This window comes from Hemibagrus wyckioides, linkage group LG12 (assembly GCF_019097595.1).
Source record: "Hemibagrus wyckioides isolate EC202008001 linkage group LG12, SWU_Hwy_1.0, whole genome shotgun sequence".
NCBI classification, from domain to species: domain Eukaryota; kingdom Metazoa; phylum Chordata; class Actinopteri; order Siluriformes; family Bagridae; genus Hemibagrus; species Hemibagrus wyckioides.
Window position 1 is genome coordinate 2,314,700 of NC_080721.1, and position 23,780 is coordinate 2,338,479.

A 23,780-nucleotide genomic window follows, 5' to 3' on the forward strand; every position below is an offset into this window, starting at 1 on the left:
GGTTGCTTTGTGAATTCATTTGGTCAGCTTCCTTCCTCTGGTCAGTTGTCCCATGTCTTATTACAGCTACCAGGTGGGGTAGGTAAATGTTAATACATGATTCATCGGAAACACGTGAAGAATTCTGAGCTGCTTCACATGCTGCAGTTTAACATTTGTTTCTGAGGAAAGTGCTGTCTGTCCTCTTCCATATACATAAACCTATTGTCCAATATTGCTGTGATTGCCCCTCCCCCAACCCATGACCAGTTTTGCACCCAGTTATCTAACCTGGGATTCAGCCCTTTAATTTCTTCTCAACTTCTTTAATTTGTCTCAATCCTCCCTCCCTCTCTCTCTCTCTCTCTCTCTCTCTCTCTCTAGATATTCTTAAAACTAAGAACAAACCTTAAATATAGAATACAATAAGTTAAATGTTTGAGATGGATTATGATTCAGAAGGACACAGAGTCAAGCTTTAAGTTTAAAGTCTTGGATTTTATTTTCCCATTATCTGCTTATTGAAAGCACCAGGACCACTATTCCATATGCAGTGGTCAGTAAAATGAAAATCTCTTGTTTATTGTCACAAAAGTGTATGATATTTACACACCATCTTCATTCCATTCTGTGCGAGTGTTCCAGCATTTATAATTCGGGTTTCCTCTGAAAAAAAGATTTTATTTATGTTGGAATTCTTTTTCCTTTCATACTTTAAGCGTTTCACATTTGCACACATAATACCCATTCAGATTTTGCATATGGAAATGTTTATTTATTTTCTCATATTTTAGAATAATAAGGAAGCCTTTCTAACTATGGACAGGTAAAAAAAACATGGAGATTTGATTGAGGAACAAATTATTTCCCAACATGCTTTTCAGGGCTTCGCTATACATCTAATTCCACCACGCCTTTATATATAGCACCACATTTTTTTTTTGGCTTCCGTCCTCTCATATTTCATCGTCCTCTTCGTCGCATTCTTTCTCCAACACATCCGTTATCTTGTCCATCTCTCTCTCGCAGTCCTCGCAGCCCTGTGTCCCACACCTTCCCAACATCACCAGTCCATCAGAGTTCATTCCTTCCATCATCACCCTAGGAAGAACCTCCTTTCTAGAGGGCCATGTGGTGTCAATCAACTTCCCTTGCTGGCAGTGTTGAAGAGGAAGGTTGATGGAGTAGATGCTGCCGATAGCTCCGGCCATGATTATATCGTCATAAGGAGGGGCGTGGCTGGCCGCCTCTTCCAGGTGAATCCGGGCACGGTGATTCGTCTCGATCACCATCTTGGTGTAGGAGTTTAGGGTGAAGACAGCCGCAGCCATGCAACAGCTGAAAGAAATCCAAGCCAGACTGGAAGGAAAGGTCGCTGTGTGTTAGTGTTAAACCAAACAGCACAGAGGATATTAGTTAGTTGCTGAAAAAATGTTTAAAAGAGATAAATAGTTAAGCCATACGCAAATGACCAGCCGTAATCCCAGGTCTGAGGTCTCCAGTCTTTAGGACCAATGCTCACAGTCAACTGAAACACTGTAGTATACATCATATGTGCTACCATCCCCATCATTCCTGAAACACAAACAATGGCATAGAAATTTACAACAGGAAATAAAATTGCCCAGTATTATACACTACACGGCCAAAAGTATGTGGCCATATGATATTCACGCTCTAAAGTGGGTCTTGCCCACATTTGTATTGCCACAAATGTTGAAGCATGGAATTGTCTAGAATGACTTTGTGTGCTGTAATTTCCCATAAAACTAAGAGACTCGAACCCTGTTCCAGTGTGATGATGCCCCTTCAAAGCATGAAGACATGGTGTGTTAAAGTTGGAGTAGAAGAACTCGTACAGAGCTCTGACTCTGACTCAACCCCACTGAACATGTTTGGGATGAACTGGAACACCGACTGAACCCCAGACCTCCTCACTCTGATCTCACTAATGCTCTTGTAGCTGAGTGATCACTAATCCCCCCAACATCTAGTGGAAAGACTTCACAGAAGAGTGGAGGTTATTAAGAGGGATAAATCTGAAATGGGATGTTCAACAAACATATTTGGGTGTGATGATCTGATGTCCACAAATATGGCAATATAAAGTAAATTATCTGTGTTACTGAATGCGTCCTCACCTGAGAGAACGGTGCAAACGGCAGCAAAGGCATTGATCTTGAGTGCATACATTTCCTTATTTAAGCAAAGTAACAGCAGCTCCATCCACATCATAAGGAATCCCATGGCCAGCAGAGTGATATACATGAACTCGGAGAACAGAGAGAGCCAAAGAACCCCTGAAGATATATAAAAAAACCCAGACATGTAAGACAATGACATTCTTCTTTATTGTTAATGTTAAAAAATCTACCTTAAAAATTTAAACAATTTTTGTAACCTTATAAACCCATTCTGGTCATATACAACGCCTAAAGTTGGAATCACACACCATGTACAAGCACTTTGTGGAGTGGTAAATATTATCCAGATACCCTTTTGGGTATAAATAAAAGAGCTCAACAAAATCAGAAACCATTATCTGTAGCCAGCATTATTATTATTATTATTATTATTATTATTATTATTATTATTATTATTATTATTATTATTATTATTATTATTATTATTATTATTCTTCTTCTTCTTCTTCTTCTTCTTCTTCTTCTTCTTCTTCTTCTTCTGTGCATATTTGTGCAAACTGACCTAAAGCTGGAGACATACTCCCAGTTGAACCCAAGCCCTGATCTCTCTTTTTTCATTTCTGTATACATTTTCATGGCTGTAGTGATTATGCTCAATTCTTCTGGAGCTATCTGTAAGTGCTACCAGCTGGAGTTTGGGTTCCTTCACTTACCTACTAATGTTCATGTCTTATTTCCACTCTGTTGTTAGTCGTGCTGAGGCTTTCCCATGGCTCTGAGTTTGGCCTGAATTCACACAGCCTGTCATCTGACTATCTAAAGATCTTTGAATATACTGGTGTGTTTGAGTAGTTGGGATACCAACCAGTTGGGGTTTGATCCCTGCTTCAGCCCTGTGTGCACAAAATATTGATGTTCTCCCTGTGCTTCAGGGATTTCCTCTGGGTACTCTGGTTTCCTTCACCATCCCAAACACAGGTAGGCTTATTGTAATCTCAACACTATCTGTAGTGTGTGAATGGTTGTGTGAGTGTGTGTGTGATTGTTCCCTGAGATGGTCAGCAGCCTCCAGAGGACTTCCCTGGGATAGACTCCGGGGTCCCTGTGACCCTGTGCTACAGGATGGATGGATTGAGCGGTCTACCACCAAAAAGTCCATGTTGTCCACCAGTTAGCTTGCTAGTTGTACTCTGCTAGCATGCATGAAAGGTTCAGAGATGGGGTTCTCTCCATTTCCCCTGTATCTCAGACAACTATGTGCCTACTTTCAGGTCCTTCAGCCCATCATCTGGATCCAGTGCACTGACCAGTTCCTTACTGCACAGACATCTAGACAGTGGAAATTCCCCAAGTATGTTGTAGGTCAAAGCAGTGAACATTGCAGCAAGCATGGATGGGATCTCATACACTAACCACACATTTGTTAATAACCACAAGACACCTTCAAATGCACTGTCAACTCCATAGACCCTTGTGGGGGTTCTCACCCTTGTACACTTGTCCATTAAGACCTGCCGTTATAAGGCCTTGAAGGATTCTGAAGTAAAATGAATATCACTACAGGCTGACCTTTTTACTAACTTGACCTTAGGGTTTAATTAACCAATCAACTGAGGTAGCTGAGTGTTCTTGTGATGTCCAGTTATCAGCGATTTGTTCATCAGACCAACTGTTCATCTGCCACAGAGATAAGATACCAGATGATCCTCCTGTCCCCTTGGGGACACCTGGGCCTAATGTAACATGCCTCACTATGAAGAGTGTCTCCTCCTTACGGGCATTACATAATTCAATTCAATTTCAGTTTATTTTATTTGTATAGCGCTTTTAACAATGGACAGTTAAATTAATATTTATCTCATATATTTATCCCTAACATTTATCCCTAATGAGAAGCCTAAGGCGACAATGGTGAGGAAAAACTCCCTGAGATGAGTTTCGAAGAAACTTTGAGAGGAACCAGGCTCAGAAGGGAACCTCATCCTCATTTGGGTGACACTGGACAGTAAATAATGTAACTGTTGATAATGTCTGCAACAGCAGCCAAGAGATCTTGAGGAACTAGTAGGTCAGTGTAGTTTCTGCTGAAAGCCGACTGATGCAACGGCATTTCAGAGACGGAGAGATAGTCTCCATGTGACTCTGTCCACAGCAGTCCCCTGGGTCACAGGCTGTCCACGCAGATCGATCCACAGCAGCAGTGAGCACCACAAAACCATGAGACTCCATCCAGGGGTAGAGCGTCTGAATGGATCAGGCAGATCACACTGCCTGATCCATTCAGGAGAAGAAGTGATGACACACTGGGAACTCAGAACAATGGGAGCTTGGGTTGGGATGTATAGCTCGACAGTGAAAGACAGAGAACTTAGATGTGTAAGCTCCAGATATCTGCACCAAAGCTACCTAGGCATCACTGTGCACCTTCTCCAGGTTCTTTAAGGTCACCTCCAAACATCTTTCCAGTCTGTCCTAAGGTGGGTTGGTTCTTTATGGTATTATGTCACATGTTATCCAGGTGATATTTACATAAGAGTGCTAGTTACATATGTAACTGTGGTTTATCAAACACTACAAGCAGAGTGTGGTGAGAAGGTTTCAAGAGAACGTTGACTGTATGACGGTGTGAGTATTTATCCCCGGTGTTGGTATACATGTTCATGCCCCACAATGTGGTGTCCAGATGATATTCACCACCCTGCTGTTCACAGAAGAATAGTACACGTGTTTACCTTGCGCTTCTCCAGGAGTCAATTCAATGAAACTTCGACATTTTTCTCCTGAAACAGAAACAAAATGACTTTCTAGTATAATTTTGAATCCTTTTAAATTGTTATTAATAAATAATTTTGTTCAATATCATTAGAAATCTGCATAATTCTGGAGCATTGTACAATGCCAGGCATGTTTAAAGCAGATATGCCTTAGATTAGTTTACGGGATAATCAAGTTTTATTAGTGTTTTATTCTCAAAAATTACATAAAGGTTATTTTCTTCCTTTTCAAGACTTTTTTTAAACATATATTTTTGTGACGCTTATAAATATATAAGTATAATTTATATTTATATATAAATATAAACGCTTTTTTGTAAGTACTATGTCAATACTACTACTACTACTACTACTACTACTAATAATAATAATTATTGGCTCCTGTCAAGCAAGGAGAAAGGAAGTCACATGACTCACAGAACTGAAGTGTCTTCAGATTCATCCAGATCTTCTTGATGAGAAGAAACAGACAACTATCAGAAAAACACCAACTCCCTTACCTTCACCACTATGGTGTTTCTCACAGGACAGCCAGAACCCGGTGTGAAAGTATCTGAGCATGTATTTGTCCTCTCCTGTTTCCCAGATATAGTGCACTGCATTGGCCAGTTTCTTTGCCATCATTAGGGCTTGCTCCTCCTTCTGCTTCAGAGAAACTGTCGCATTGCCCTCAGGAGTTTTGGGGTCTGGAGTTGGGCTCTCTGTGTCAGGGTTTGGAGCGGAGTTAGATGGGAAAGCGTGTGGAACACATGGAAAAGAGTTAGCTTTCCAGGTCACGTGGTCCAATTTGAACATTTTCTACTGTATAGTTTTACAGCTACATGTTTCCCTTTGGCACACTCTTACAGCACTTAAGAAATGGGGAAAAAATGACATTTAAAGATTTCATTAACATTTTAGAAAATTATACACCATGCTTAATTTTTATTTATATGACAAGACAAAGAGATTTTACTTTGAATTGTGTTTTTAATGACAAACACCTAGCAAAATAATTAAAAAAAAAATACACTGACCCAAATGTAAATAGTCTAATTAATCATTTAATGCATTCATTCAAGTGAATTAATTAGAAGCCTTTATTATCACCAACACACTGGAATTCTTTTCTGCTTTTTTTGCATATCTCAGTTGACGAAGTTGGGGTCAGAGGGTAGGGGCAGCTATGATAGCGCTCCCTTGGAGCAGAGAAAGTTAAGGGCCTTGCTCAAGTGCCCAACAGTGGTGGTGCTGGGGCTTGAACCCTGACCATTTGATCAACAACCTGGACCCTTAACCACTTGAGCCACTACTGCCCTGTTACTACTATAAGTCATTATATTTCAAATAAAACTTTTGTCAGCTTCAAAGCTTTATACAGTAAGACCATTCAGACCTCGTGCATAAAAACAGTACTAATTACTAATTAAAAACTAAGTACTAATTGTGTTTTGTTTATGATTCGATCATTTTCCTCAATCCATACTTCCATATTTCCAAATTCCACATTTCCTCTACTTGATTTGGAAAAAGACATGCAATTAATAATAATAATAATAATAATAATAATATATACCATATATATATAATTGAACAAAACCTTTTATTGGGTCATTTGTGTGATTTGTTTGTTTGCTATAAATGACAAAATGAAGTGTGATGATTCCCTAAGTTTTAATTGCCAGGAGTTGTTTTTCTAACCTTGCCTCCTAGCAAAATCCGTCTGCAAAATGCTTCTCAGAAGCTTCTTACCGGTGGTATAGGGCTGGCTGTCGTTCTGTCCGCAGTTCTTCATCTTCACAGGAGACAAACAGAGAGGTTTTACCACTTTGTGTGTCCCCTCACACCAGTAAGAGGTGCAGAAAGCCAGCACAGAGAGCGTCAGGGCCAGAGAGGTCAGACAGAGGGACAGCAGAGAGCGGCTGCGTCTGGACATCCGCTTTAACATGACGGACGAAGAAACGAACAAGAGAAAGAAACAAATGTGGAAGGTGGAATAAAGACCCTGAATAAGACGGGATTATGAGAAGGGAAGATGGAGAGAAAGGGTTATGGATGAGATGAGTGTGTGAGGAGGGGATGAGTGCTCTGCTTGGAACAGATGTAAAAATAATCTCAGTTTCAAGGATCAGCAGATCTGTGGAAGAGAAACAGAGGATTTAAAGAGTGACAGAGCAGACAGATGTGCGAAGACAACAGAAGTCTTAAGCTGGTCTTCAGCTGGATGCTGGAATAAATCCTCCTGCTGTAATTAAGTGCAGGAATCATCTGGATTCACAGCGGAACTGAAGAAATTTCCTAAATAATCTATTCCTTATGCTAAAATCCCATAATCACACCATATTCCTTCACAAAGATAAACACATTCTGGTTAATTCTGTAAAAATTCTACATACACGTATTTCTGAGCAGACTGTGTACTTCTCGTTGGGAACACAGCCGTCTCAGTTTAGTAAACCTGGCTGAAGCTGTTCACTGCTATAACACTAGATATCAAAATCTCTCACAAACACAGCTGACTGGAAGGCTGTTACTGATCTCAATAAATCCATTAAAAATCAATAATGATTTAATTGCAATAAAAAAAAAATTAAATAAATAAATAAATAAATAAAATGTAATTATATTGCAATACCATAACAATGATTATTAAAATGACATTAAAATTTTTATAAAAATATTTTAAAGAATTTAGGTGTTAATAGACAGTTGGTAGATCTTTAAAATAATAATAATAATAATAATAATAATAATAATAATAATAATAATAATAATAATAATAATAATAACTATTATTATTATTATTATTATTTTAAAGAACAGCCTACTGTCTACTAACACCGTCTAATTATTTTTCAACAAATAATCAATCAACAAAAATCTGCAGGAACTTACCTCCCTGACACTCGACCCAGCTTCTGCGTCCTCCATCGTCCAGTCACCTTTCATGCTTTCTCTCTGTCACCCTGTCACTGTGCTTTCATTCTTTCTTTCATTTTTTCTTTTTTTATCTCAAACTCACCCAGATTCCTTTAATCCATTCTTTAAGGCCATCTGTTCCTTCTGCTCTCATCTGCTGCCTCACTCATACCCTCGGCCTTTCCCTTTAACCACGTCTCTGTTCTTGCTGCAATGCTTTTGAGGGTTTTTTTTTTTATTTGAGAGACAGATGCGTGTCACTTCACAAGTATCTAAGCTACAGGACTCTTTATATATATATATATATATATATATATATATATATATATATATATATATATATATATATATATATATATATATATATATATACACAGATATACACTATTTTGCCAAAAGTTTTGGGACATCTGCCTTTCCATGCACATGAATGTAATATGGAGTTGTCCCTTTACAGCTATAACAGCTTCAACTCTTCTGGGAAGGCTTTCCACAAGGTTTAGGAGTGTGTTTATGGGAATTTTTGACCATTCCTCTAGAAGCGCATTTGTGAGGTCACACACTGATGTTGGACGAGAAGTTCTGGCTCACAGTCTCCACTCTAATTCATCCCAAAGGTGTTCTATGGGGTTGAGGTCAGGACTCTGTGCAGGTCAGTCAAGTTCCTCCACACCAAACTCACTCATCCATGTCTTTATGGACCTTACTTTGGTCACTGGTGTGCAGTCATGTTGGAACAGGAAGGGGTCATCCCCAAACTGTTCCCATAAAGTTGGGAGCATGAAATTGTCCGAAATGTCTTGGTATGAAGCTGAAGCATTAAGAGTTCCTTTCACTGGAACTAAAAGGGACTGAGCCCAACCCCTGAAAAACAACACCTGAATTAAATGATTTGGAGGGGTGTCCCAAAACGTTTGGCAAAATAGTGTATATAAGTATAAATAATATCTATATGTATGTATTATATTATATTAGGTTATACACTCAAGTTTACACTTACACTAGACATGAGCTTTGATGAATAAATGAATTATTATAGGATGTGTGTGTGTGTGTGTGTGTGTGTAATATAAATGTCTGTTGCTTTTTATCGAGGCTTTCAAGAAGGTTTATACTTGAGATTTAAATATGTCCACCTGACAAATGTCTATATCTATTCCAAATTCATGATCACTGACACAGATTTATTCTCACTCTTCTCTTCTGTGAAGGCTTCTCAGTCCGCTAGATGTCAGATTTGTGTCTGTGGGGATTAGTGATCATTCAGCTCCAAGAGCATTAGTGAGATCAGACTCTTATGTTGTAAGAGTGAGGAGGTCTGGGGTTCAGTCGGTGTTCCAGTTCATCCCAGTGGGGTTGAGTCAGAGTCAGGGCTCTGTGCAGGACACTCCAGTTCTTCCACTCCAACCTTAACCTCTACACCAAGTCTTCATGGAGCTCTGTGTGCTTTGTGTACAGGAACATCATCATGCTGGAACAGGGTTCGAGTTCCAGTGGAGGGAAATTATAATGCTACAAGCATATAATGTCTGTGTGCTTCTAGGGAAGAACCGTAGTTGTGAATTGCATGAATGTGCCATATGTCATGGTGTAAGGCTTCAGCAAATGTTTCAGGGTGGTGTACACAGCTGGACAGAGCTCTTTGTTTGGTGGAACCGCCGGTGATGCACTGCGAGTGACGAGGCAGGACAAGCTCTAAGCTCGGACACGCTACAAGAGACAGTTTAGAGGTCTGATGCTGTATATTGTAATCCACAAGGACTGATAGTCATCTTAACACAATTATAATGTAAATAAATAATTATAAATGAACACTAATGCTACTTTATTATATTGCAGTACACTATCACTGACTATCAATCTGCAACAAAACCTCAAGCTTTGAGGTCATGACTGAAAGGACGAGATCCTGGATACAAACGGCCGAAATGAGTTTCCTCTGTAGGGTGGGAGGAGGCTCACTTAGAGATAGGGTAAGGAGCTCTGTCACCCGGGAGGAGCTCGGAGTAGAGCCGCTGCTCATCCACATCGAAAGGGGCCAGTTGAGGTTGCTTGGGCATCTGTTTCGGATGCCTCCTGGACGTTTCCATGGGGAGGTTTTCCAGGCATGCCCCACTGGGAAGAGACCCTGGGGAAGATCCAGGACACGCTGGAGGGACTATGTCTCTCAGCTGACCTGGGAATACCTCAGAATCCCCTTGGAATAGTTGGTGGAAGTGTCTAGGGAGACACTTCCACCAACTATTCCAAGGGGATCCCTGCTTAGACTGCTGTCCCCGTGACCCGGCTCCGGATAAGCGGGAGACAATGAGATAAGATGAGATGAGAACAAAACCTCAATTATTCTCAATTAAAACCAGCGTATCTATCAAATACTGCATAAAGTATTACAAACAGATGACAAATTTCAGGACAGACCGACAGGAGCCGCAGGACATGCACAAAAATAACTGCAGAAAGATTTAGACATAGCTTTCGTTTAGTTTTATTCTTTCAGTGTACACATTCACGAGAAACGACACTCAAAATAGAATAAATATATTCTCCAAAATACAACTCATATTTACAGCAGAGCACTCATTCAAATTTCCTTTCCGTAAGAGTGAAATGAATTGATGCTGTGTGTTAAATAAATAAATAAATAAATAAATAAATAAATAAATAAATAAATAAATAAATAAAGATAGATAGATAGATAGATAGATAGATAGATAGATAGATAGATAGATAGATAGATAGATAGATAGATAGATAGATAGATGGTCTTGATGATGAAGTATGGATGGTTTTTACACTCGAATACAATATTAAACACTTGTTTGAAATGTGAGTTGCTCATTCAGACCATCATCACAACACAGAATGTGCAGGTTTAAAGACGGATGACTTTAACAGCTGTATTTAACTCCACAGCTGGAATGAATACACTGTTATATAGCCAGCGGTAAGCTGCACTCAGGCTAAAGGAACCGACATGAGACAGGAGGCAGTGTGTGTAACAGAAACAGGCGAATTAATGGCTCGTTAAAGCTAAAAGCTGCCACTGAGGTCAGCTCTCCTTCAGCTGATAAATAAATAAATAACTGAAGACATATCTGGTCTCATTAAGCAACCTGAGCCACAAGTCTCTTGGATTATTGTGCAGAATAAGAAATAAAACTTTTTTTCTTTATACTGTGTGTTACTGTGCAGCTCTAATGATCAAGTAGTCGATATATAAATTATGGAAAGTTACTGAAGCTAACAGCCTGAAGATCTGTTGAGGAGCAAAAAGCTTTAAATGTGACATCAACTCTCAACACCCAGAGATTCACACTGAAAATCCTGCATCAGGCTTTAAGACTTTCTTTAGTTAAACCGGTTGAGTAATACACAAGTTTTGCCAGAACCATGCGATGTACAACTTACATCTCACTGGAAAACGTACGACGACGTAGGAACATGGATCTAGCAAGAACAGATATATATATATATATATATATATATATATATATATATATATATATATATATATATATATATATATATGACTCCACATCTTGATTTTTGCTAAATCAGACTAGAATACATACACCAATCAGGCATAACATTATGACCACCTGTCTAATATTGTCTTGGTCCCCGTTTTGCTGACCCGTCCTGCACTGTGTATTCTGACTCCTTTCTATCAGAACCAGCATTAACTTCTTCAGCAATCTGAGCAACAGTAGCTCGTCTGTTGGATCGGATCACACGGGTCAGCCTTCACTCCCCACGTGCATCAATGAGCCTTGACCGTCCATGACCCTGTCTCCGGTTCACCACTGTTCCTTCCTTGGACCACTTTTGATAGATACTGACCACTGCAGACCGGGAACACCCCACAAGAGCTGCAGTTTTGGAGATGCTCTGATCCAGTGGTCTAGCCATCACAATTTGTCCCTTCGCCAAACTCGCTCAAATCCTTACGCTTGTCCATTTTTCCTGCTTCTAACATCAACTTTGAGGACAAAATGTTGACTTGCTGCCTAATATATCACACCAGTGTTATTCACTTCACCTCTCACTGCTCACAATGTTATACCTGATTGGTGTAGCTGCTTTATTTCTCTTCCTGTCTGTGTCTTTATGCCATATAGAGAAATATTTCTTCATACTGCACTGTATACTCTTTTGCTCACTCTGTACATCACTGATTCCCAGTTTCACACTAGACTTGTTGAGGGCCGTGAAGGTAAGAGAAGATAGGAAAACTTGCTTAAAACACACAGAGATGAATTTCCCACTAATTCTGTACATCGCCATAGACATACTGCGTTGATCTCAGGACTAACCTGCGCTAGGCGGATATGACATCAATCCATTGTTCTGATGGGTTCAACCTGTGGCTCTGGAGCAGGCAGTACGTCGGACCTTGTGAAAGTGAATCAGGGAAGAGCTTGATGGCTTCAGAACATACTCACCAGACTCAATTCTAAAACTGAATCCGTATAAATAAAAAAAATATCTATCTGGTATCTGATATGTCCTTAATGGCAGAACACTAGACAAACCAAGTCTCCAGACTCCCGCTGTGAGTAAAAGGCTACACAGAAAGCATATTGCTGCTTATCGACTTTAAATATCGTCACATATACGTACGCATCATAGGCTCCGAGCTGGCATTTAGTAAGACATGAGCGGAATGTCTATGGATGAAAAACGTGAATGAATGAAATATCCCCCGAAATACAAGATGTCACTTCTCCCAAACTTATCCTAAATAATAATGATCCTAAATAAACCTCCAGGTGATACACTGGCATTTCCTTGTTAAGACGTCCCATAGTGCTGGATTGTACCATTCTGTACATCCTGTTCAGGCAGAAACAAACTAAACAAGGTGGTTTCACACGCTGGAGGTGCTACCGGTGAGTTTAGGCATGCAGGGGAACCATCAGAGGGGTAAAAAACAAACAAACAGAAAAAATTACTCCAACATTGTCATGTCATATGCCGCAACCCTGGGACACTGGTTCAAGCCGGTAAGCAACACAAGAACGAACAGAAACAGAAAGGGGAGAGATGAAGGGAGCGCTGAAGACCGGAGGGAGAGGAGGACAGCTACACCTACAGTGATAACATCTATCCACAAAACATTATCTAATCCGAATGGGCCGGAGTAAACACCCGGGGAAGTGAATTCCGGCTTTACATGAGAGAGTCGAGATCCACCAGTGACGCTCCTTCACCCAAGAAACTCGCCGGCTTTTTGGAGTCTTCGGTGGACGAGGAAACGTCACCTGCGGAACGCAGGAGAGAAATGAATTACTAACATGTGACAGTTACATAAGAAAATAATAATGAATAACTGTTTATAAATAATTACAAACATTTCCATGCTTCCTTTACTTATCTAACCTTATTTTTTTTAAAAGTTTTCCAAACTTAATACACCAAAAAAAAAAAGCCCCAGGATCTCCAAACTGCCACTGTTGGGCCCTTGAACAAGGCCCTTGACCCTCACTACTCAAGGTGTTGTATCATGGCTGACCCTGTGATCTGACCCCAACTTCCAAAGCTGAGATATCCAAAGGAAAATTGTCACTGTGTTGTGATGTATATGTGACAAATAAAGGCTACTTGCTTCTTCCGCAAGAATAACAGGGAAAGCTTATAAGACCAGGGTTCAATAAAACCCACTGAATCTGAACCCAGACCGTATAACGTCAATCGAGTTGATATTTACATTAGTTAGAATTAATTTAGTTTAAAATAATAAATTTACACACACTTGGGAGCACGAGAACGATTTTTTTTTTTCCTGATATGAAATTTCCTGAATAATTCTCCTACACAATAAATCTGCTGCCTCAGGTTTGGTAAATGAGGCTTGGGGAACTTTAATGCAAAGGGTTTCTACGATCCAAAGCTGTTTGTTCAGTGATCTTACTCCCTGCAGGAGCTCCCCAGGCATCAGCGTTTCCTCCATCACCAAAGGGGTCAGAGTTTACTGCTGCGTCAGTGATGGTCGCTGGAGCACCCCAGGGGTCGTTAGATGGAAGCGGTGAAGATGCTGAAGGTGGGTGAGGAAATACAGAGAAAGTTCAGTGTACAGAAAAAAGTAGGACTAAAGAACTAAAACCTGTACGTCCATCGGTCAGTCTTTGTCATGTCACACTCCACAATGGTCATTAATATGAAGTTCAAATCAAAGTAGACACTCTGGACTTTATTGTATTCAATTTGTATTGTTTTATAAGTATTTCTGTTCTTCCCTAGCCGACTAGGGGCAATATATTTATATAAAAGATCTAAAAACCAGAAACGTGTTTTTTCCCCACACAAATGTTTCTGTATTCAAAGTTAATGGTGATATTAATGGGAGAAGGTTGTGAGTTTGAATCTCAGGTCCACCAAGCTGCTGCTGCTGGGCCCCTGAGCAAGAACCCTTAACCCTCAAATGCTCAGTTGAGATAAAAATGTAAGTCACTCTGGATAAGGGCGTCTGCCACAAGCCAGAAATGTAAATGATATCAAACCCGTTTCTGCTCTCCGAGACGCTCCATGTGCTTGATCATAAGCAGCTCAAATTTTTGGTTATTCAACAAAGGGAAAAACACACGTCTAAAACACACTGAAAATGTCCCGGAAAGTTGATTTCACCTCTGAACTGGTAAAAAGGCACACAATAGAAGTGATGATGAAAATATACCACAAGACAGAATGACCTGATGTCTTCGTTGGGTTTGTAAACTGCAAGCTAATGTTGATTGATTTGATGTCGCAGGAAAGAAGGCGCGAGCTCCGATTATTCTGATCAGATGATTAAAGCTGCAGTGTGTAAGATTTACTGCATTACTGTCAAAGCCATCAGGTGCCATTTGGTGGAAGTGTTTTTGGCCATATGTGAACACTTTAGATATGATATGATGTGTATCTCGGATATGATACGCCAAAATTTTGGTTTCACACTGACTTCAGAACCACACCCCAACCTCACGAACACTGACACTCCACCCCAAACACCCCCCATCCCCCAGTATAGTTACCACAACCAACCGGAATAACTCATATACTAAAGGTCTTTAAACATTTATCACCATTTACTTTGAAGACACTTTTCTTTGTCCTAAGAGCTTCATATCTGACCGTCCACTTTTCAGATTTGTTCCTGGGTCCCATGGGATCCCAATTCGGACACCTCTAGATCTCTAGCTAGCACCATAATAAACAGGCCAGAGAATTTAAATAAGATCTGATAACAAAACACAAAAAAATAAACCATATAATAATAACAAAGTTCTTGTTAACATCGAGCTTGTTCTCAGCTTCGTTTTTTAGCTAGTCAGCACTAGTTATCTTGCTAGCTTGCTAATCAGCCTGGGAGCTCAAACTCCGGTATATGGAAATGGCTGTCTCTTCCTGAAAGTGAACAAATCCCTAAATGTCCAAAACATACGTCTAGGAGCTTTAAGAAGCCTTAACGATAAGTCTTATCTTTTAGCATGACTTAAACATACATTTTACATACATGTCTACTTTACGTACCTAATGTGCCCCATGGGTCCTTATCAGCTTTGGGCCCTTCACTAAACGGATCAGTGGGTGACGCTGCTGAAGCTCCGTTATCTCCACCCCATGGATCCGTCTTGGCCAGCGCTGGCTCCGACGCAGTCTCCCAGGGGTCTGAAGCAGCAGGAGCAGACTCTTCAACAGAATCCACTGGTGTACCCCAAGGATCTGTCTTTGTTGGCTGTGAGTTTGCTACCGAGTCATTTGAAGTGCCCCAGGGGTCATTAGTAGCCAGACCTTTGTCTTCTGTAGGCGCCTCTGAATCACCCCATGGACAGTTGCTGGCAGGAGGTGACGTCTTCTCGTCTGATAAACCACCCCATGGATCGTCTTTTGCTTTATCCACCGACTCGCCCCAAGGATCGCTGGAACCCGTGTTTGAATCTTGGGAGTCATTTGTTGGTGCACCCCAGGGGTCGTTCTTCGCGGCACCCTCGGCTTTTGGAGCATCAGCTGGAGCTCCCCAGGGATCTGAGCTGGATGGAGCTGCTGCTGTTGCTGCTTGTTCCCACAGGTCAGGCTCGGAGTCACCTTCCTTCGCCTAACAGAAATTTGGACACGTTACTATATGATTTTTGTTATAAAATGCGCTAAAACAAATGTTCCACTCTTATGTTTACAGAACTCACACGCCTCTCTTCTTCTTTCTTCTTTTCCTCGAGTATCCTCCTCTCTTCCTTCTTCTTCGCCATGCTGGCTGTCAGATCTGCCACTGAGGGGATGTTGTCCAAGGACGGCAGCCCCGTGTACGGAGGAATCTCTGTCTTTGTCTTCTCACTGGCTTCTGAGGAGGCTAAGAATAAAAGAGCAAGCTGAAGGAACAGTTTAATCGGATTTAAGATCAGACTCCAGAAGTGGTGAGTTGTGGCAGAATTTTGTTCACAAGTTCAGTTCAAATCATTTCTACTTGTATAGCATAACTTGTTTAACGATGGACATCACACAGCTTTACAGAAATGTATACATTCAGAATATAAAGTATTAATTAAAATTTTTTTAAATTTATCCCTAATGAGCAAGCAATGTATATCCTGAATGTAGAGCTTCACTTCTTAAAAGATAAGCAATAAAACTAGACTTTTCAGTGGAAACTGAAAGCTATACAGTAATTTCCGGAAAAATAAATACTTAACAAATTACAGTGCTGAAATAATTATTGCTATTAATGAAACCGTTACCAGTGGCCAGTTTGGTCTTAGTCTTCATGGCAAAATCCCTCTCTTCTTTACGTTTCTCCTCATCTTGTATGAGTAACATCACTATCTTGGCTTTCTCCCTGACGTTCACGCCCTGAAGAGAAGACCTTATTATTAAAATTCCACAGTCAGATCAACCGATATTAATATATTATTTACACCGTTCTTATTTACAGCGTTTCTACTCTATGCCAGAGACTTTGCCAGTGCAGCAGTGCAATTTCAATTGATGATGTCTACATGAATAGGGGCCATGGATGACTATCTAAAGGTCACATTTAAGAACATTCAATTTTTGACATGAATAAAACATACGAGACTTGTTAGTTAGACTAAATGTGTTAGTCAACCTCTGGAGATTTCTATAAAATCATACTGTGAACGATATTAGCTTGAGAAATTTGTTTAAGCTATTTATTTATTTATATTTATTTACAGGCATTTGGTAGACTCCCTTATCCAGAGCAACTTCTATTTTATCTCATTTTTTTAAAAATACAACTGAGCAATTAAGGGTTAAAGGCCTTACTCAGAGGCCCAGCAGTGGCAGCTTGGTGGACCTGGGATTCGAACTCACAAGATCAGTAGTCCACCATAGTAACCACTAAGCTACCACATCCCCAAATTTGTCTATTTGTTCATTAACAAATTGTGATATTGATATTTTACATTAATATCAGTGCATGTGCAGCAATAAAACACCAGTCATGGCTTTGGAAAAATGACCCTACGAAGCAACGAAGAAGGGAGTAGGGTGTAAGCTATGGTCATTAATTGAGTCCTTGTAATGAGAACCATGAGTCAAGGTAAATCATCAAGTATTTATAAATATTATTCAATATTAAAATCTCCTCGCTGTGTACGACGACGGCAAGGACAAGTAGCTCAATCGACTCTTGGGCTATTACATGACATTACTGTTTATTATGACTTTATAACAAGAAGCTGTTCGTATAAAAAAAAAGTCTGTGTTATTGTCTTCAGAATTACCCAATTCAAGGGGGAAAAAAGAAAAAAAAAATTAATTTAATTAAAAAAGAAAATAAAGTAAATAAATTAAATTAAAAAATATTTTTATATACATAATATAAAATTTTATTTATTTTTAAATTTATTTAATAAAAAACATTTTTTAGTAATTGCTTAAGTAAATAAATTAATTAATAAATAAAAAAAATAATAAATAATAGAATATTATAAATTATAAGAATAATAATATATTATATATATAATAATAAATTATAGAATGCACTCTATAAACTTAATGATCTAAACCTCACCAGCTCACATGAGTAAAGCATTAGAGCAAAAGAACAAAAAGACCTGTGATATAAAGAAGAAGTCCAAAATATCAGCGAATCTGTTAATCCGGGTACCTGGTCTTTCCCGTCCTTGTCCGTGTAGCGATACTCCACCAGAGGTTTAATGAGGTGAACGTTCTCCTGACTTTGCTTGGGAATGCGGTCAGAGCCGGTTTTCAGCAGATACTCTAGTAGTGTTAAAGACTGCAAACAAAGAAAGAGACAGAAATCATTTCTACAGTTAAGAAAGCAATGTATAGTCATCGTATTCAATACAATGATATGAAATTTATATCCAAGCTGCACTGGTTTCTTTACTCCGGTCTAGTATACAGCTGTAGATCAGACCATTATTTCCATCACTAAATAGTGAAAAATGAACTCAACATACACACAATACTTTCATTTGTTTATTAAATAAAATGATCCAGTTTTAAAGGTGTGGTTTAGAGAAAGTGTTCAGTTTTGAAACTAGTGTGAGTTTTGACTTTAATGAGAAAGGCCATGTTTGTGATGAATCTGCTACGAAAACCACACACCACATTCCCACAAAGAATCAGTGTGTAAACTGTGAAATACGGTGGTGGTGGTGGCAGCATCACAGTCTGGGGGCTGTTCTGAGGCCATGACTTGAAGACAGCTATGAATAGCTTTTCTGTCTGTGACCTGAAGCACAGCCAAAAATGTTTCTTGACCTAAACCTCAGCATGATTTAAAGAAGAATCACCGGCGTGTTTCAGTTTGGCTTGTTCAGGTGGCTTCTTCCTCATGTCATTACAGTGGAACCTCGGCACAGAAATGCCCTATTTTACAAATGTAAATTTTGCATGAAATTTACAACCTGAAAGTTGCGCATACGTCCGGGAACCGTTTAAAACGTGTGTGCATCGGTGGAAAGCCAAGTGAAGCCAACCGAAGTGAGTTTACCAATTATTTTGGAAGAATTTTTTTTCAGTCAGTCGAAAGCTGTGTGAAAGAGTCAACCCACGATACCCACGTTGCTTTCGGCATGCGTTCAAATGCTAGGTGATTTTTCGGGTGTTTTTTTGTTGACAGATTGGTGGCGTGGGCGGTCTGTTCTATTTTCTATTAGCCCAAGCTTGGTGGCACGACTTCCTCCTGTGAGGAGCCCTGATATGGAGCGCTTGGCTTGGGTCAGTTCTTTGTAAGCAGCCATACAGTGTTCATACGCTTCATATTGGGAATAGTGGTCATATTTTTGAGCGGCTGGAACGGATTTAATTACATAAATTAAATAAATCGCCTACAGAACCAATTAAATTGCCGAGGTTCCACTGTAATAAAAGCGATCGAATCGAATTCCTTATTTGTAACAAAAACAGTCTTGCTGAAGGTCTGAGACTGTGTCTAAACCTAAAACTCTGTGTCTAAACCTGTGGAAAATTGGCTGCCCAGGAGTGAATTATTTAACATTCTGTAATAAGATAGACAGAGTTTTTGTGTTTTTTGTGTGTGTTTTTGAGGTAAATGACTCTTCACATTGCCTTGAACGTCTGCTGAAGCTGATCTACCGTGTGCGGCTTTATTTTAGACATCTTACATGCTGGAGCATTGAACACTGCAGCTGAATTCAGTAATTTATCACTGAATGACTTCTCTTCATCGTTACCCATCCTCTTCCTCCTCACCTTGTATACATGCCTCCAGTTTTTGTCATCGTTCAGGCGCTTCCACAACATCCCCAGAATTTCGTTGCACGCCACCACGTTGTAGGTCAGGTCCGAGATGTCCGCCATCTGAGAGCTGGATGGACCCCAGGGGTCATTAGAGGTCGCCTCTCTGACCTAAACACAAGTGAAGTCACCACAGTAAGATGTTTGATTCCAAGAAACCGAGCTGATGAGTTCAGCAAGAGCAAAAATAGTGACAGTAAAGTTCTCCTTTACCTTCACCTCAGCCTCAGAGAAATTCTGGACCAGATTTTTAAGGGTTCTGCGTATCATTGACTGAGTCATGGTACCTGGTGTGTTACCTACAACGCCTGGAACAGGATAAAAGAAGAACATTGTAAGCAAACCAAGATGTACTTACACAGAAATGCCATGGCTATAGAAGCTCCTTCTCACAAACTCACCAGAAACAAGAGAATGATTGACACAGATAACAACCAAAACATTAAAACCACCTGTCTAATACCGTGTAGGTTCTCTTTTTTGTCACCGAAACAACTCTGACCCTCTGAGACAAGGACACCAGCATGGTGGTTTGTCCAGTGTCTTGAATCAGATTGAGATCTGGGGAATTTGGAGGCACCCTGAACATGTTCCTCAGACCATTCCTGAACAATTCGTGGAACAGAGTGGCAGTTACTCATTTATGTGATGTCAAACAAAACTCCATGATCTAGTTCTGATGCTCCAGTACACACTGTAGGGTCATCAGGGGTCTGCATGGCCACTCTGACCAGGCTACGCAGCTATAAACAACACCGCAACTGTGATGCTCATCAATAAGCCTTGAGCGCTCTTGATCATATCGCTGGTTCTCCTTCCTTAGACCACTTTTGGTAGATACTAATCACTGCAAACCGGGATCACCCTAAAAGACCTGCTGTTTTGGAGAAGCAGCATCACAATCTGGCCCTCAGACCCAAAAAGTCACTCAGATCTTGCCCATTTTTCCTGCTTTCAACACATCAACTTGGCGAACTGAAGGTTTACTTGATGCCTAATAAATCCCATCCCTGATCAGGTGTCACTGTCCGGATATAATCAGTGTTAAATATCCAATCATTTTACTTCTCAACCATTAAAACTCTTCACAGAAGGAGATGAGACATCAGTTCCCGGCTGGATCCGAATCTGCCAGATCTCTTTTTATTCTTCTCACTTTTTCTTTGTATTAGTGCTGCCTTTTCCACTAGCAGTAACATCTGCTGAATGATGATGTATGGGTGTTTTTCACTGAGGGATGTGGAATAAAGGAAAATCTGACAGAGAGACTACAGTCAGTATAGCAGTTATATCCCATGAAAAAACCCAAAGGTTAATAAATATAGGTATAATCTGGCATATGGAATGACTTTCTGTGAGAGCTGCACTCATCTTCAATGCACGTGAATTGAAGAGGGATTTGGCCGAACGTGTGTGTTGTGATGACGCACGTCACAGGATGTGACTCGGCCAAATCTGATCTCATCAAAAAAGTCCACTGAATATAAAACATAAACAGAGTTTGCTTGATTTCCAATTTCCGAAACCAAGAGGACTGGTGGATTTTTATGTGAATTTACTGGTGAAACTGGGAAATTCAGACAACCTACTAGAGAATATAAGGAGATTTTTAATTAGTTCCTATCAGTTTAGAGATTCATGTTGATGTTTATTGTTGTTATTATTATTATTATTACTACTACTTTCGAAAATCCAGTGTTTTGCTGTGCTTTTATGATCAGGATCACAAGACCCTGCAGTGGACAGTGAGGACAGCTGAAAAGATCATCGGAGTCTCTCTTCCTTCTATTACGGATATTTACACCACACGCTGAATCTGCAAAGCCGACAGCATTGTGGATGACCCCACACACCCCTCACACACACTCTTCACCCTCCTGCAGTCTGGAAAAAGGTTCCGAAGCATTCGGGCCCTCACAACCAGACTGTGTTCATCCATGTCTATAACACCACCCATATGATAATTGTTTGCATGTTGAAATGACAGTAAAAGCTTCTTGACTTGACTTGAGTCTTATCTACTCAGTTCAAACTGAATCTGGAAACTACTGAACATTTTCTAAACCCTGTCATGTCAATGCAGCGTTCACAGATACAGAGACTGGAGATTTTCAAGAGCTGGTGTTTTCCAACAACATGAGCGACAGCGAGCATCCGCGTCTAGATGTGGGCGTGTCCACATGAGCAACAAGTCAAAGTTGAACTTTATGTAAATATGGATTGACTTGGTGGAGCATCAACCAATGGGAGCGAAGACGGTAGAGCGATGTGATCCGTGACAAAGAGCTTCTAACAAATCTCAACAAACCTTTTAGTCTAAGATTTGTCGTGAAGTGGAATGCTCCACCCACTGATAAACACACGATCACTATGGCAACCAGTAGATTTCACACCAACTGATGACTTCACACGACAGCGACTGGAGACTTGCACTGGGTGTGTGAACGCAGCTTTATTGTTACTGCTGTAGAAATGAATTATAGTTCATGATATTTCAGTCAAAATCTTAATACGTAGTGAAGTTTACCGAGTCTATGGTGTTTAGAAACGATCGACGGGTCAGACTGAATAAACGAGTGACAAAAAACAAAACAAATAAATGTTGAAGTCCAAATCGCTGAAAATAGCTGGAACAAAATATCAGACGTCATTAAAGTCTGCATTGAGGGATAAAAATTTAAAAGTTATTCTTCCATGGAATAGGAATATATATATATATTTTTATTCACAAGACAAGAATTATATAGCTAGATATTTATTATATATGTTATATAGTTAATGTTTAACTACAACTACTACGCCAACCCAATCACACACACCTTCAGCCATTTTTAATATAGAAATGATTATTCTATAATTAGTCATTAATGCAATAATTCAGTCAATAGACTATGACCTTGGTTGAACAGCAGGTCTGGGATCTAATGAAGAGATGATGATAAGAGCAAACACCTGCATCACCTGCACAGTACCTGCTGTCTTTTATTATTTATTTATTTATTTATACAATGTATTTATTTATTTATACAATGTATTTATGATATAATATGAGCTTTACCATTGAAGCAGTAACAAGAATAAATGATCTAAGTGTATTTTGTATTGAAGGGAAAATTTATGGTTTATTAAAAGCAGAAATCTGCAGAAACCTCTAGCAGCTTCATTATAATAATAATAATGATAATTATTGTTATTATTATTATTATTATTATTATTATTATTATTATTGCACTATTAATAAACACAATGTCTAACGCTGTCACAGACATTTATCCAGATGTTTTCGCACCATAATATATTTTTATCCATGAGGAAATACACAGAGCATCAATAAAAAAACCGGATGGTTTACATTGTGTCATTTGATAAGCTACCTGCATTACAGAGAGAGGGAGAGAGAGAGAGAGAGAGAGAGAGAGAGGTAGCTTTCAGGCTAGATAATAACACCCTACAGGACAGAAAGATAAGACAAAACACACAACCTAATCGCACTGCTTGTTGTTCGTCGTATTTCATAAATAAAATGGTCATCAATACCAACCTTAGAGAAAGGTGATAGATGGAAAGGATGGATGGATGGAGGAAACGATTGGAAGCTGAGACTCCCCGAATTCCAGGGCTGATTTCCGCTTCCGCTTAGCTTCCACCTGAGAATTAAACCACACAGCTCTCTCTTTCTCTCTCTCTCTCTCTCTCTCTCTCTAAAATAAAGGTCCAGCTTTATATATAGATAAAAATAAAACAAAAACACCCAAACCTCATCCTCACCCAGGGGTTTCAAATCAACCTCACAGATTTACCTGGGTTTATCTTCTGAATATTTATTATGTCAATCTAAAATACCATTATTTTTTATTATACACGGTCTAAGACTGCATCTAACACTAAATAAAAAGAGCTTGGAGGGAAGAATAAATACATTCCAGATACATCCAAATCACCGTAAAACTGACACACACACACACACACACACACCTCCTGTGCCTGTAGATAAGGAATAACGCTATATTAAGGATGATTTAAACGACTCATTAGAGATGAATCATTTGAGTCGGTTCGGTTAAACGATTCGTTCAGATTCGCTCACCGATTAAAGAGGCACTCAATCAACATGAACTAAGTGCTTGATGATTACAAATAGATAGATAGATAGATAGATAGATAGATAGATAGATAGATAGATAGATAGATAGATAGATAGATAGAAAAAATAATAATGAATATATACTGATTGTTAAAGATGGTTAAAGAATGAAATGAG

At 39.5% G+C, this 23,780-nt stretch overlaps 2 protein-coding genes across 2 annotated transcripts; both read right to left on the minus strand.

The window, feature by feature from the left end:
• Nucleotides 1-727: 727 nt before the first annotated feature.
• On the minus strand, nt 728-6,954 carry si:ch211-232m10.6 (uncharacterized protein LOC572203 homolog). Its single transcript, XM_058405170.1, has 6 exons — nt 6,629-6,954; nt 5,404-5,598; nt 4,856-4,903; nt 2,121-2,279; nt 1,443-1,554; nt 728-1,338 (listed from the first exon to the last, which is right to left on the minus strand). The coding sequence occupies exons 1-6, from the start codon at nt 6,822-6,824 to the stop codon at nt 936-938; spliced, it is 1,113 nt and encodes a 370-aa protein (XP_058261153.1). The 5' UTR covers nt 6,825-6,954; the 3' UTR covers nt 728-935.
• A 3,310-nt stretch (nt 6,955-10,264) lies between these two features.
• On the minus strand, nt 10,265-23,439 carry epn1b (epsin 1b). Its single transcript, XM_058404312.1, has 9 exons — nt 23,061-23,439; nt 19,733-19,827; nt 19,475-19,630; nt 17,901-18,029; nt 16,507-16,618; nt 15,958-16,121; nt 15,305-15,869; nt 13,707-13,829; nt 10,265-13,056 (listed from the first exon to the last, which is right to left on the minus strand). The coding sequence occupies exons 2-9, from the start codon at nt 19,799-19,801 to the stop codon at nt 12,965-12,967; spliced, it is 1,410 nt and encodes a 469-aa protein (XP_058260295.1). The 5' UTR covers nt 19,802-19,827; nt 23,061-23,439; the 3' UTR covers nt 10,265-12,964.
• Between the last annotated feature and the right edge of the window lie 341 nt (nt 23,440-23,780).